This window comes from Pleurodeles waltl, chromosome 4_1, assembly GCF_031143425.1.
Source record: "Pleurodeles waltl isolate 20211129_DDA chromosome 4_1, aPleWal1.hap1.20221129, whole genome shotgun sequence".
Taxonomy (NCBI): Eukaryota; Metazoa; Chordata; class Amphibia; order Caudata; family Salamandridae; genus Pleurodeles; species Pleurodeles waltl.
This window is the reverse complement of record NC_090442.1, coordinates 999,368,594-999,384,680: the sequence shown is the minus strand read 5'-3', so window position 1 is coordinate 999,384,680 and position 16,087 is coordinate 999,368,594. Positions and strand designations below refer to the sequence as shown.

General features: G+C 43.4%; 1 protein-coding gene across 2 annotated transcripts in view; it reads left to right on the top strand.

Moving 5' to 3' along the window:
* PRKAR2B (protein kinase cAMP-dependent type II regulatory subunit beta) overlaps nucleotides 1-16,087 on the top strand; it is a 511,441-nt gene that overhangs the window by 348,013 nt on the left and 147,341 nt on the right. For both annotated transcript variants that reach the window (XM_069229843.1, XM_069229844.1), the window contains exon 5: nucleotides 11,869-11,975. In XM_069229843.1, the coding sequence (XP_069085944.1) occupies nucleotides 11,869-11,975 (107 nt within the window). The remainder of the gene's footprint in view (nucleotides 1-11,868; nucleotides 11,976-16,087) is intronic.

Below are 16,087 nucleotides of genomic sequence, written 5' to 3'. Positions count from 1 at the left end.
TCATCCACTGATCAATGTCTCTGAGGCAATTGAAGATTTGTGAGTTTTCAATGGCTTTGGGGCATTCCAGTTTAAGGATGATTTGTGTGCCATCTGCATAGTTGTAGTTCATTGCTGGTAATGACATAATGTAGATGTTGAAAAGCATGGGTGAGATGGTTGCGCCTTGAGTGACCCCTGCTTATTTGAAGTAGGGATTGGACGAGAAAGGGGGACTATAGATGACATTTGTTCTGTTTTGAAGGTAGGCTGTGATCCAGTCGAGAGCAGTCCCCTCTATGCCGGCTTCATAGAGTCTTTGTATTAGGGTGCCATGGTCATCTGCGTCAAAGGCAGCTTTGAGGTTCAGAATAAGCAGAGCAGCAACTCCAGTGCAGTCTATTGTGTTTTTAAGATTATCCCAGATGGCGTTAAGGGCTGATTCAGTGCCACTACCTGAGCGGAATTCAGTTTGGTAGTCTGAAAGTATGGAGTTATCTTCAATGAATTGTGACACCTGGGCGAAAGCTACTCTTTCTATCAGTTTGCCCAGGAAAGGTCCATTTGGAATACGTCTGTAGTTGTTGGGGTCATGTGGGTCCAGGTTTGTTATCTTTAATAATGGGCGTAAGTATGCCTTTTTAAGGTCTTCAGGAAAGATTCCTGTAGTTTTAGAATTATTAATGATTGTTCTTACTTGGGTGGCAGCAGAGGTAGATCAAAGAATGTTCTTGAAGATGTGTGGTGGACAAGGGTCGGAAAGGCATCCAGAAGGCCTGCTTGCTTTGACCAGATCAATAAATTCACTTTGTGATATTTGTTTGAAGGACTGCATAGACTGTGTTGGCTTACTCTTGCAGGGGATTTTTGGAAAGAGGGTGGTGCTGGTGGCTTTCCTTTGTTTTAAATAGGAGTTCAATGTGTCTGCCTTGGTTGTGTAATGATTTGCTAATTTGTGAATTCTTGAGTAATGGGATGAGTTCCTTCCATGCATTTAAGTTTTAAAAATTCATTGAGCATTTTATAAAATTCTTTATTTGCAGATATAACATTTTAAATTCTGTCTGAGTAGTACCTTTTTTACCTTTTTTTGATCAATGATTTGTGCTTGTGCCCAAAATATAAGATAGATTTTACGTAAAAGATGGCAGGTGTTTTATGAACTAGTCTGGCTGCTGGAGAGGAAGTAGAGAACTAGTGTCTGGTGTTCTTTTTTGAATATTTTATTGCCTATTCTGATATGAATCTTTTACTCTTTATAAGAGTTTGTTTGGTTACTAAGGACTTTATTTACAGCTTGGCAGATGTAGGACATCTGCAAAAAAATGGCAGATGTCGCGTCCCCTCAATGTAGAGTGCATGGATGCCCAGTACACTCCAAATAGGGTGGACAGAAATACAGCCTTTTTTAGAGTATGCCCTGCATCTGCCAAACTCTAAATAAGGCCCTAAGTCACAATATTTGCGTTTGTTGACCAAAATATGTTGTTTGTTGGAAGGCTGAGGACATTTATGTTGAAGACCAGATTGAATTTATTGTTACACTCTTTCTATAGAAATGCCTGGAGAAAGTCCTGCTTCAGGCGGATCTGACAGCTTTCGTGTTAACGGGAAAGTAGGGAGGGTCAGGTGGGGTAATCATTTTCAATGGAAAATAATATTTTTTCTAATTATTATAGCATTAGTTGATAATTCTGTTGCAAAATACCTTTATGATAAGTGTGCTAAGCAATGGGTGAAATTAAATTAATTTGAAATCAAATAGTGTAGAACTAAGACTAAGATACTCTTAAGAAAATGGATTGAATACTCAGTTTTAAGGATACCCTGGCATTCATGTTCTGTGAAACATGCAATGGTATGACTGGATGAGCAGTGGATTGTAATTCTTTATCCATTTCAGAATTCAACAGTATTCACACATCTATTTCATATATTGATTTTGCAAAATCGTTAATGAATGAGTAATCAATAATCCTGCGGTAATCTAAAATAGTTTGTAATGCATAAAATAAATTGGATTGAGCGTATCAGGTCTGTCACAGTCCGATACAGATATGCAGCAAAAATGTTACACTTAATTTCAAATTTGTATGTCAAATTGTATGCCTAAACAAGACAGAAATCGTTGTTCCCAAACCATGCCATTGCGTGCTCAACTTTGCCACTTCAGAATAGAATCTAGAGTCTAGTATTTCTCAGTGTGTCTCTAGTTCGAGAATGCTTTCCCTTCCAAATCATTTACCATTCATCAATGGGAAGATCAGCATTAACGGGCTACCTTTTGTTTTATTACCTTTATGTTCATGTGCAGTTGTTTTAGAGTTCAGGTAGTGATCATCTTCGGAAGCAACCCCTGCCTTGGGACGACTCGTGGTGGCCCGCTTGGACAACCCCGTCACCAACTGACCACGCCTGCAACCTCGGCATCATCATTGACATCAAGCTCACCTTCAAATAGCAGCTAAATGCAGTGGCCTCCTCCTGCTTCTACAGCCTCTGCATGCTACAGAAGATCTTCAAATGGATCCACATAAAAACCAAAATAACAGTCACCCTAGCCATCATCAACAGCAGAGTAGACTACAGAAACACTCTCTACATCGGACCCCCCCCACCCAGTTCTTCCACCGCCTCCAGACCATCCAGAATGCAGCAGCAAGACTTGCCCTGCACCTTTCCTGGAGAACCCACATCTCCACCCACCTCAGAAGTCTACAGTGGCTGCCGGTACACAAGAGGTGCAAATTCAAAGTTCTCACCATTGCCTACAAAGCCTTCCACAACATTGAACCCAAGCTAATCAACCATGGACTCTCCTTCCACCAGCCAACCAGGGAGCTCCGCTCGACAACCCTTACCCTCGCCCATGTCACAAAAATCTGGTGCAGCCACTGCAGAGGGTGCGCCTTACCTAGCTGCCAAGAACTGGAACAACCTCCCCCTACCTCCACACCGCATGCACCCACCTCAGCTTCAGAAAAAAAGTCAAGACTTGGCTCTTTGAGGAGTAGATGGGACACTCAGCGACAACCCTGAGAACCTGGATAGCACCCTGGGTGATAACCCACGCTTTACATATAAAACTACTACTACTACGGTAAGGGGCCTCATAAAGCTTGTTTCATTCAAGATACCACGATGAGATACAGCTAAAATGCCTCCCACACAAAGAAGAACAAATCTCCCAAGCCCACATTTGCTTGCAGTGTGTGAACCTAGAGCCAACCAAAGCACAGGATGTAAACTCTAATGTTATCCAATGGAGAGATATCAGACAGAACATTTGGAATACATCTAAGTTGGAATTGCTGTTGAACAGTAGGTCTATATGTGTGTTGGGTGAGTAGTGCAGTTGACCATGAATGTGTTGCCAGAACTCCAGTATTTGAAAGGAGGCACAGGTCCCTAAGGTGATGGGTGCACTTAGAATCACATCTGGTTTTAGTGTAAGAGCACTCTGCCATAGTGTCAATGGAGCAATTAAACCTAGATCCCTAGATAAAATTTTTATTTGAGGCCAATTATACCGGCTTAGGTTTCTCCTCTGTTGGTTGGGTGCCATTATAGTTGGTACAACAGCGAGAAGTTACCAATGATGTAGTCAAGCTCCATCTACCTTCCAAATATGAATGTGACACTTTCATAGGTCTATTTATCCTGTGAGGATATCTATGAGCCTGGCTTTTAGTGAGCAAAAAAAGTATCCCAGGCTGCTCCTCCTCATACCCAGGTTAATGTGTTCACTTCCAGAAAGGTGTGTTCCTTGCTGAAAGTCTATATGTAGCTGTTATTCTCTTAATACTGAACTACTTACCGCCTGGTAACAGAATTTTTAACAGCCACGCTTAGATGCTAAGTTGGTGACTAAATGTGAAAGTCCATTTTCCTTGCCTATCCAAAGAAGAGTCTTCCAAACCCTTCAGAGCGCCAGGTATGTTTTTTCTGAGTTGCATTCTGGCCTTGCATATCCTTCTATTACCCTTTCCCTGTCCCTTGCATCAACTCAGGAATTACAACTCCACCCCGACACACCTTAGTGATTAATATAACCATATGAAATGTAACTGACTACTAGCCAATACAGGTGTCACTCACAACCCTCTTATGGAGCTACCATTCAGCCTGTAACTGATGTGCAGTAGTTCCAGTCATCACCCTCCACCTATACCAATCGAAATGATTGGTGCAGTTTGTAAGCCCAAACATAAACATTCTTCATGTAGAAGAAGGTTGTCAATGCTGCATTCCAGCCCCACACCCTGGATGACCAATATACAGTAGCAAAAAAGGACAGGGTCATATTTCTTAATGGATGGAGAGTCCCTGAATAATTAGACCAGGGCGTGTTTTAAAATCACCCTCCAGTTTGCGCAGCCTTCAAATGCATATCACATACCCTTGGCACATAGCATATCTTTGACTTCCTTCATACTCCCTTTTGACTGAATTTACTATTGCTCTTGTGTCAAACATCGTCCATGTTTCCAGCCGCAATCAGTAGCCTAACCTTATCAGAAAAAAATATAATGTGTCTCATTATTGGCCATGCCTCTCTCCTGGGACTTGGTGAGCTCTGCCTTAGGTGCAACACAGGCCTTGTCATATTTATACTCTGCCATTACTCAGCTGTGCCTCTACGACCCCTTTCTAGTCACCGCCTCTGGCAGTGCAGGGCTGGTTTGAACATATATTGCGAGGGCTCATTTTTGTTTCCAGTGGAGCCCTGCCACAATGTTCCATGCACAGTGTCCACAAAATACCTTCCAATGTGTTAGAGATAATGTGTGTATGAGATTGGTGAAAAAAAAAGTGAATGTGCAACCACAGTTTTTTCCACTTAAATATGGATTTAACACACTTGCCACTTTCTGCTGCATAATGTCCTCTAACGTCCCCTATATAGACTTCCATCAGGCTCAATTAGGACCTCTCTGATAGGCCTTTAAGGTGTACATTACTGCAGCACAATCTTTCTTTCAGGGAAGTGAGGTTTGCTGGGTGTAATGGTACTTTTATTTAGTTTTTTGACAAATGAAGGATGAATTCATCATTGTTCCTCTGCATCTTGGACTTGTTTTTCAGCCTCTGATGTTCTGTGCCATCCTGGTTGATGGTGTTTATAGTGAGAGAGTTTGTTATATCGACCATCATATTGACCTTTCATAAGTTAAGATCTGAATAGTGGTGAGGCAGGCAAATGGGTGGTTGGTGTGTGCATCCATGTAAAGCAGATGATGACTATAAATATAAAAAGAAATAGTCACTTACCTTGCTTTCTGCTTGACACGTCCACCTTACTCCAGTCCATGTTCTTCTTTTGTCTCTTCCAGGCTCCAGCCAACTCCCCTAACAAACCTGCTGCTGCTCTCATGCTGGTTGCCAGCATGAGAGAAGCACCAAGATGGGAGGGAGCGGCCTCACACGTCGCTCTCAAGTACACTGAATTCCTGTGCTTTTTCTAGCCTAGCTGACTGCGACAGCTGGGTTACAGAGGTTTAAAATGTGCATTTCTTGCTGCCCGTGGCAAGACAGCCAGCCAAACAGACGTGCTTGTTAAACCTAGGTCCACAGCCTACCTCTCCTCCCTGCTGCAGGAATGGCCCTATCCCATCTTGACACCGTTCGGGAAGTGTTGGTGAAAAATAAAATGGTAATAAATTAACTTTATGACCATTTTATTTTTCATCTTGGGCTTTTCTGGGGGCATTTTTGTGAGTGAGGCGACACTCCTCTGCCTTAATGGAGGAGCCACTCCTGCCACACCACCTTTCCATCGCTCCTGAATGCCTGCTCCCAAGGTACGGTTTTCATACATCACTCTTTGCAGTGCTTGCTATTAGGGAGGCAGGTCTGCAGCAGTCTCATGTCCCTTTGCACAGTGCTATTTTGTCATGTTCACTTAAAACCAGAAGAAAACAGAACAAATTGATACCTACATTGTCTCAGTATTTTTCAAACCTTAAAATGCTTTGCAGCGCTGAGGGTTTTAATGTTAATGAAACATGATCACAGCACCAAGAGAGCTTCTAAGACCCCATTGCAAGTGGTGACCTTATTATGAGCTGGCGAGAAATTGGTGCAGGGATCCCGGGGGATCAGAATCTGCAATTTTCCCAGAATAAGGAATAACCAGACAGCACAGGAGAAATCGAGTCCTTTAGCGTATGTTTTCTGACTATTCCCAGGGGCGGGGAACCCCTGACATTTTCCACCCACTCTGAACAGGATGGAAAGTGTCAGCAGGGGGGCCGGTGAGGGCTGTGGGATAGTGGGGAGCAGGAATGCAGGACAGGGTTGGACCTGTCCAGGGGACACCGAAGAGTATTGTCTGCTCACCCTGGACTGCTGCACGGTTGGATTGGGACCGGGTGATGGTTTTCTCCATAGCCTTGCAGTGTATGAAAGGCTCTGTTGTCTCCAGTTCCAGAATCATCAGGTCCAGAGTTTGTGGACCCAATAAATCCAAACCCAGAGCCACTTGAAACTGTGAATTGCAGTGACCTACCAGAAGTTATGGCTCTGGGTGAAATAACCCAACTCATAAAGAGGGTCTGTGAAGCTCTGATGATGCTGGTGTCAGTACTACTGACTGCATTGTGGGTTTATTGGGCCCTTAAAAGTCAGCCACATGGAAATGGGGAATAGCATGCTGAGATCAGTTTCCACCCTTGTTATTCCACACTTTAATGCCATTTTCAGCGGAACATTTGCCTTGCTTCGCGCAGCTAAACTATCCAGCTGAAGACCTCTCGAGCAGTGGTAGCTCCACACACTGGCAATTCTCACTGCAACTGGTGACTGGAGTTACCACATACGAAATTACGGGCCAACTGTAATGAGGAGCTCTGGCGAACCCTGGGGGATAGAACATTCGGACATCTGTGTAAGGTTGTGCTCGCAGCTGCAGCGCTCCCACCAGCTAAAGTAAACAAGTTTCAAGCAAGGTCTCTGCTGTTTTTAAAGAAAATGGATTTTGACAGTAATTTCGCTCTCGCTGCCTGCTAAGCGTCAGAGCGACACACGCTTTCAATAGGCAGGATGGGCCTCTGCATAACATTCTCTTAGCGTGCCCCTGCTCTGTTTCACAAGTTCGTTCCCACTAATGTCTTCATGACACCTTTTTAAGCGTATATTTAATTGCTCGAAATATGTATGTATGTATGTCTTTGGTTCTTTGTAAATAAGGCACAGCAAGAGAGAAGTCAGAGACTGCATTTTAAAACTATTACACCTATCACGGGGGTCGGGGAGGGACAACGCTTTTATTGTTTTTTTAAGTTGTGGGCGGCAGTGTCTGACGTATGAGGTGCACTGTGCTTGTAGGTAAGCCTGGGCTGTCGCTTCGGCCTTCCCTCTACACCCGGTCTGCAGCGGGAAGGTGTACAGCATAAACCGATCACGGAACATCCATTGGCTTGGTTGGAGCCTGTTTTTCTCCTTTCTGGGGTCAAGAAGTACTTTACTTGTGGTAAGTGAAGGTCCTCGGCATATCCAGTTTGGTTCTCACGCAGATTATTAAACTGGCTGCCCAGGACACCTTGGAACTGTCATGGGATCACACCAAGACGTTGACCAGGGGCGTAGCTTGGCCAGTAAGTTTAGGGATGTGTGAGCGTCAGATTTTCCAACAAATACGACAAGCAGGGAACATGAAAGAGGGCTAAAGGGGCAGTGGTAAGGGAGACGAATGTGGAATGGCAGGAGTAGTGAGAGAAAACACAATGTTTTGTAAAATAGCCAACAATGTTATGACTTTCTAAGCAGAGAGTGAGTGTGTGTGATTTTTGTATTTATGTAAAAATTCCTGGTGAAATCCGACAGACACCTCACCATACCAAACTGAAACCACCTGTGCCCAGCCATTTGCCTGACAATTCATTTCTTAGGGTGGGTGTAATACCCCAAATGCCCCCTGTAGTTACCTCCTTATGTTTACAGTTCTTAATTTGTAAAATAATTAGTGCCAGGGTGTTAGACCTGACAAGCTGAGGTAGTGTATCCTCAAACGTTTTTGCTTATTCCTGAAGGTTTTTGCTGATTCTCTTTTAGTGGCCTTAGGGCCCTGGGCATTTTCCCACTGTAAGAACAGTGTGAAAGAGCGTGCACCTTTATACATATGTTTGGAAGTGGCGCTATCCTGTGTGGGCACTTGCATAATAGTGTTTCAACAAGTGCCCATCCCGCCATTGCAGGCCCATGTGTGTGCGCTTCCACAATGGTGTTTAACCTCTGACCGTCCTGCCATTGTAGGCTTGTGCATGCGCACTTTCACAAAGGGTATTTCTTAACGCAGTGAAGAATACCCATGTGTGTTCTTACTACCCATGAGGGTTACTCTCCCCATAGGCTTACATGGGGGAGTGATTGAAATCACTCCCAACTGCAATAGTAGATTGCAGTGGAGCAGCGCCATGTTTCCTATCATTGGCTTCGCAGTGATAAACCTCTACCTTTGGTAATGGTGATTTTGTCATTAATTGCTGAGAAATGCCACTTCTGGAAAGTGGGCATTTCTCTGTGCGAGACCCACGTGGCCCACTTCGTCAATCGTGCCACATCACCCTTGTGCGTCACACTGACTGCATGCTGATTGCGTGCAGTGTCTGATTTATAGGTTGCGACCCTCAGAGATGGAGGCAGAACTGCAGTAGTGCCTTGTTCTACCTCATGCAACACTACTGAACTTGTGCCTTTGTATGGGACCGGACTGTCTTGTGCCACTGTATCAATAAGCACTGGGCGTTGTGCCTCATTTCCAGGGAGGTACTGATCTTGCATCTCTTCGATTGTGTGTGATCAGAACTGTCTGGTGCGACTGATATCAATGTGCATCAGGCATTGTGCCTTATTTCTCGGGAGGCATGGGATTGGTAACTCTTCATTGTAAGTGATCGGAATTGTCTGGTGCGACCCGAACCAAGGCGCCCCAGGCAGTGTGCCTCAATTCCAGCATGGCACGGAAATTGCAACTCATCGTTGTGAGGTTAACTGGAATTGTCTGGTGCGGCTTGGATCATCGCACACCAGATGTTGTGCCCAGATTGCCTTTGTGCAACTTTGTTTAATGTGTACCTGATGTGGCACCTATACCTTCCGAGAGGTTCCTGTGCTACTTTCCCCCTTTTCATTGAATGTTCCTTTTGGGCTTTCTGTGTGGTGAACTATCTTCCCTCTCCTCACCCAGCCCCGATGTCAGCATGTGCTAGGTAGTATTACCCAGACCGGGCCTGGGTGGTGAGAGTAATTGACTAGGTGGAGGAACGCTTCAAAGAGCGACCGGAAGCTGGTCAAGAGACTGCAGGATCCCTTTTCCCCCCCTCCAGTGCTTCGCAGAACTGGTCTGGTCCCAGAAGGCATGTTACAGAATTATTTAATTCAGTTAACTATTGCCCTCAGCCGCTTCTACTTCGCATCCTGTGGGTGACCTTCCTGAATAGTGGCCAACCCCCTTTTGTTTGTCAACTGCCTCCTAATCAGTCCCGCTACCTACCTCCACCATTTTTCCTGGGACCTCAACTAAGTGTGACTCTGGATGAAAGTGGCCTACTCTCTGAGGGGGTTGGGGGAGATGAACTCTTTCTAATCCGTGGGTGTCAGGTAGTAGGAGAACACAGAGGGTGGAGGAGGGTTTGGACCATGGGGTCTTCATTGTGCCACAAACTGGCCTGCCAGATATCAGTGGCACAACAATAAAGTTCTGCTTGTGTGTGTGTGTGTGTGTATGTAAGTGTGCTCCATACAGACCTGCCTGATACCCGTAGCAATGCATAGTGGGTTGGGAGTGCTTGCATGAAGACCACCTGCTAGTGATTACATCAACCTTGGTTCTACCCGTGCAGCCTTGGCCCACAGTGCTGCTAAAAGTGTTGTCATCATCAATGTGTACATATTCCTGATACCGTTGTAATCTGGGGTGCATCCTATAACTGTGTGGTATTACATTATACTAATTGCCAGGTTGGGCCTAGTTCTGACAATGTATTGAACTGCATAAGGGTGCTGGTGATAACGTCAGATGTCTCCCTAATGTGCTTTGGGTCACTTTAAAGTGGTTGGGCTTAGTACTGCTAGTAATATTATCAAGTGTGATTTATGCCCAGAAGTTCTGGAATGTTTTGTTGTGTTAATGTGTGACTGAATACAAACTGTGTTTACCTACACACGTGAAGTCTCTTGTGACGCTCAGAGTATTTATCATGTGAGAGTGCTGTGCCAATGCTTTACACATTGCCACTGTGATAAGCCTGATTGCTCAGTGCCAAGCTACCCAAGGTTGAGTGCAGGTTATACAGTAAGTGTAATTACTCACCCCTGATTTGAGTGGTAGGTTCTGTCTGGCTGGGGCCCTGCCACAGCCAACCAGAATGTGCTGCCTCCAACACAGGGCCCAAAGCTTTTCTCAGGAGCCTGTGGCAGGCATTAGCAAATGTTGTGGTGTCAAATACCAAGGTTGTCTAGTCTTGATTTCACATTAGTCCTCATTCTTCCAGCACCGACACTCTCTTCCCCTTTAGCACACTCTTGAAGGATCTTTTTCATCCCTTCTTTTTGCCGTCATTGAAGTCTCCATGATACACCTGGTGCTTCACTTGCATAGTGGGACAGTGATACATTACTCTGGTGCATATTTTCTCCACTGAGGAATAACTGCCTTAAATGTACAGCATCTATGTTTGTATACATCATGGGTTCCTCACCTGTTCCTGACTTATGGATGAAAACACTTTTTTAACTCACAGTATAATGTGACAGAAACCTTTTCTTGAGGAAAATTCATTTGTTTTGGGCATCTCCGGGGCCAGGAGAGTCAGAGAGATGCAATCACTATCTCTTTCGGAAGCTTTGTCAGGGCTTTCACATAAGCAATATAGAGATCCACATTTTCTACTTTTTTCTCTGAAGGTTCTCTTAGATTTTCTCCTCAGTCAAAGTTCATATTGCATGCTTTTCTAGAGCAGTCATTCCGGCAGAGGTGAAGTGAGAAGACTTCCTAATTTTAACATTATAGGCACTATAAACATTTGCCGTCATAGAACCACAGAGGTGAGAAGTTTTTTTATTCCTGGTCCACACAAAGTGTTGCATAGTATGCTCCATTTCTTGTGAGCATGGCATTTTGGGAGTATATTTTTACAGGACTAAGAGAGCAGCTATGTCCTTCCAAAAGATATTCAGTGGGACGGCCTGCTCAGCACTCTCCTTTAAAGCAGGTATTTTTGGCTTCGAATTCCAAGGACGATGCAGAACTTCCCCTAGCTGATTTAAAAAAATTGGTCCTATTCACGTTAGGCCTGACTCGTGCTTACACTGGCCTGCACACTATATTGACCATGCTTTGAAGTGTGTTGCGAGTGGTAGTGAAAGGCATGGGCAAAATATGTGCCTTTAAGATGATCCTCGTACTTAAAGTTTTATGTGTCTTTCAATTACCAATAACATTTCACCAGTCTAACCGAGCATCTTCTCAATGTCCTAGTAGTGGCTATCCCATGGTATGTGCAGGAGGATATTAGACTGGCAAACCTGAGGAACATGCTTCCATGGTAAAGTTTGAGTAATATTGTAAAATACAGCAGCAGAAAATACATTTTCCAGTCGAATAACAAAGTGGCACCAGTTTCTAGTGTTATACAGTAAGAGACATGCCAAGCGGACTAGAGACCACAAGGTTATCTTGAGCAATATTTTCAGCGAAGTAGCAGGTGTTTCTGCCCAAAGCTCCGGGATCAGTTTACTGACAAATGTCATATCTTGTACTACATCTTAATCGGTCAATGGTTTGGTCCACCAAGGGTGTGAAGGTTCCCAAAGGTGTGTGCTGTAGGTTCAAAAGGGTAGAATCCCTTTGAGCAAATACGTTTGTAACAGTGTCTTGTTCTTTTTCAGGAACAGATGTCTCAGGTACTAGATGCCATGTTTGAAAAACCTGTCAAATGTGGAGAACACGTAATCGACCAGGGTGATGATGGGGACAACTTTTATGTAATTGATTGGTAAGCAATCTAGCGATCTTTCCACGTTTATCACAATTATAATATGTTGTAATGGCAAAATAAGCATTAATCTAACATTTTTTCTAGTAAACCCTTTTAACAGACTTTTTTTTAATAGAAAACGATGCAAATACGAAACGGTTAGGTTGGATTAAATATAAAATGCAATAGAAGGTGGAAACAGGTAGCTTTGTTTACAGGACCATGTAGCAGTGCACGTCAAGGATGCAGTCTGTAGTTGCTCGGAGATCCGACAAGAGCACGGATTTCACTGACGCGCGCACACACTTTTTCAGTCCCTTTTAGTCTCTCTTTCTCTCTCATTAGCGATCACAGACACAAACGCTCACACATAAACAAAAAACTTACCATAGCTTGGCTAGTGAATGGTAATGGGTAAGTCCAAGCAATATTTAGTCTGTAGGTAAGAGAATCTAGAAAGCCTTAATACGAATCATTGTTACGTCTATGTAGCTTTCATGCAAAAGAAATGTTAGACAGCCATTTCATTCAGGTGTAAACTGTGCTTTTTTCTTTTGTTGTCGAGGCTCTTCCTGCCACTTGGCATAATACTGTATCCTACAGGTATTTCGAAAAATTGATTGGAAGTAAAGGAAGTGATAAACTGCATATCCCATCCTTGCATCATTTCTTGTCGTTTGCAAAGGAGTGTTTTCATTGCTGTGCATCATGCAGGCGTGCACATTGGTTTACTCATGGTGCAGGAACCTCTTCTGTGTGGACCAATAGTTCCTCATTTATAACTAGGAAGCACTTGTTTCCCTTTCTGCTTCATTGTCAGTTGAACTGACGCGAGAGTCCTGAAGGTGAACGCATTCATCTAAAAGTGAGACAGGTGCACTTCGTCTGTGGGCCACTGTACCCGAGTACACTGCCTCTAGGGCACTTTCCCCATCTTCCACCAGTACCCTGGGTACCATAAAAGATCTCAGTGTCCTAGGGGCAGCCATGCTCTTTCGAGGATACTTCTTTAAATGGAGATGTACAGACTGTCTTTGACCTTTAAGACTTAGGGCCTGATCTAGATTTCCATGGACTGGTTACTCCATCACAACGGTGAGGGAATCTCCCTTCCGTCGAAAAATAAATTCTATAGGAAACAATGGGATTTATATTTCGGCAGACAGTATATCTGTCACCGTTTTGACAAGTAACCCATCTGCCGAAATCTAAATCAGACCCTTTGTCTGTCAAAGACATTGTTCATCAGGGAAGAGGTAACCCTTGCTTGAGGCACAGTCAGGTCTCTCGGGAAGGCACAAAAGAAGGATATTGATTCAGTATGTGACAGGTCCAAGAGCCATGATGCTGAGAAAAGTATCTTTAAATTCTTAGCATATATTAATCCACAGTCTGCTGTGCTACCGAGGGATGACCAAACCCAGATTTCACTTTGTGTTTCCAAATAATTACTTTATTAAAATGTTTATGTGGGTATTCCAGACCTTAAATGAATGGAAAGCAATACATTCAGTCCAAGGTAAGGAGCCCGTGCATCATCAAATAGTGCGGAAGACTTCAGCCCTATCTCCTGGAAAGAAAACATTTTAAATGCCTTGGTTACAGGTTTTACTCTTACCAGCCTAGTGAATTAAGGTTGGATGAGCTACCTACATGTTTCTTGCTGTAATATCTGTCACCTGCCGCATATCAAGCGCATCAAAATAGCATGTGTGCTTCTCCTTGTTCATATGGTTGAAGGTGAATCCAGCACATTTTATTGAAAAATATTCAAAGACTCTTCCATAGTGACCTCTGCAGATCACTGATGTTGAAAATCTGTCTATGAGTGACATTTTTGTTTCATCAAGGTGTCAGGAAGAAAGAAGGAACAAGTTTCTGGAGTTATGGACTGTGCTGACTCAAATGCCTGCTTTGTGATTTTGAAAAGAAAAACGGGGGGGGAGGGGTCAAAAATGAAGTAAAGAAAGAAAAAGCCCCTCCTTGCCCAGCCTATTAATTATCCTACTTATAGAGAACACAAAACAGTCAATAATTCCTGTTGTGCAGAAATAAAAAAAAGTCCTTATTTAGTCTACTTCTTCTATCAGTTGCTCTAAAAGGCTTTTTTGATACACAAAACAACAACCAGAAGAACCTATTACCACATTAACAATGATACAAATAAAAGATAACACAAAGGAATGACATACACTAAAGTTGCATTTCTCATACTCAATTAAACATAACATATTAGACAAATGTCTACATAAAGATCAATTTTTCAGACAAATCTACTTGCAGATCTAAACTTATATTCAGTATTATGGTTGAGGTCGGCCGGGAAAATAGTTCACATGACTACCCATTAGGTAACTCCCGGGTTAGTAAAGATACTTTTCAAGTCCCACTAGCATAGCTCAGCAGAAGGGAACTAATTTTGGGGATGTCTCAATCACAATGGCTGATAGAGTCCTTGAAATCCCAGAATATAAATTGCCATAGTTTTTAGGGGACAAGAGGGTCTCTCCCCCCTTTACGGAGCTCAAAGTTACCGACACGTTTCAACCTCTACAAAGGTGGGAAATTCAGTGACTGTAGTTGAGAAAGGCTGAATAAATGAAGAGGAGTGCAGCCCCTAAAGTCACAGTGGTGAAATGCATAATATACGACGAGAAGCACGGCCCAGCAGTTACGGTGAGAGAAGCGGACCTGTAATTCATATAGACAGATTGTTGATTGACTGTAAGTCTACTGAGAAATTATCTTTTGCGAGTCTAGTTGGCAAAACAGAATGTAGCCCTGAGGATGACCTCATATCACTGAATTTCCCACCTTTGTGGCATTTAGAGTACAGGCTCTGAAGATAGTTGTTGACGTTTAAGAATATTGGAATCCCCACACTAACTTCTTCAGGATTTCCCCTGCCTGGGGTGAGTAGTATGTTATTTAGTTCACAGTCAGTGACTGAATTTCTTTTGGAATTACACAAGTGAATAACTGGTAAAACTAATTGGCATATATAACAATGAAAATGACAAGAAAAGAGACCTGTTTTATGCCCTTTTGATATGGAATGGGCCATGGGTCGGACTGGCCTATAGGGCAGTCAGGCAACGCCTTATGGCCTGGTCTGACAGATCAGTGCATGAGCCAGTTTTTAGCAGTTTTGGACTGGTTTATGGCCAGTTGGAACAGCTGTTACTGTTGTTTTCCCGGATATAAACACTTTTTTAAGCTATATGCTTTGATAATATGGAGTACTTTAATCTTGGTGCCTGTGCCTATTTTTTGTCCCAGTCTGACCCTGAATGGGCCACTCCATTTGCATTGGTTGGTCTGTTACATTTGCTGAGGAGTTGGAATGGAACTGTACAGTGATTCCATGTTGAAGTATTTTAGTTTGCATTAGTATGTAGTCCATCGTCTTGGGGGCCTCTGAGAAGTATTCAAAGCACTATACACACAGCATCGTTTTCTGTTACTGACAATTACTTTGATCAATAAAACAAGACATAAATGTGGTCGGGTGTTGGGATCCTAGTTCAAACGCCACCATGTATAAGGAAGGTGATGATGTTTTTCTTGCCAATTATGCAGCTGTCTTTTAGTGACCATTACAATCAAATTTGCCTCACTGTCAGCTAGGCTTATAGGGCCACAGAAGAACAGTTTACTAACTCGTCCTCTTTTACTGAGAAACTGGAGTCACAAAGGTTGTGAAGTTTGCTTTATGGTGGACATGATAACTATTGCATACATATAACTTAAACAACATTAGTTTGTGAATTATACACCGGAATCTTGGAAATTATCATGGATGTAACTAAGGCCCCTGTGTCCATTGTGGTGCGGGGGGTCCAAAGCTCCAGGGGGCCCCCCTAAGCGCAGCACCCTAGCATGAGAGCTCCTGAGTGAGTTCAAAGAGGGGCCTCCTCCATGTACTTTGCAGGGGGGGCCCTCAAGTTTTGTTGCACCACTGGTAATTATGTCAGTGTACCCCAGGTTGCCATACTTACATTTTTGTTTTTCTACCAGCGTGCAACACAGTCGTCAGAGACTTCCACATAGTCTTCTGGAGGTGGGTATTCAAAACGAGTCTCTACAGTGGATACAATCTTACCACAAGACTAGATCACACTGGACAATAT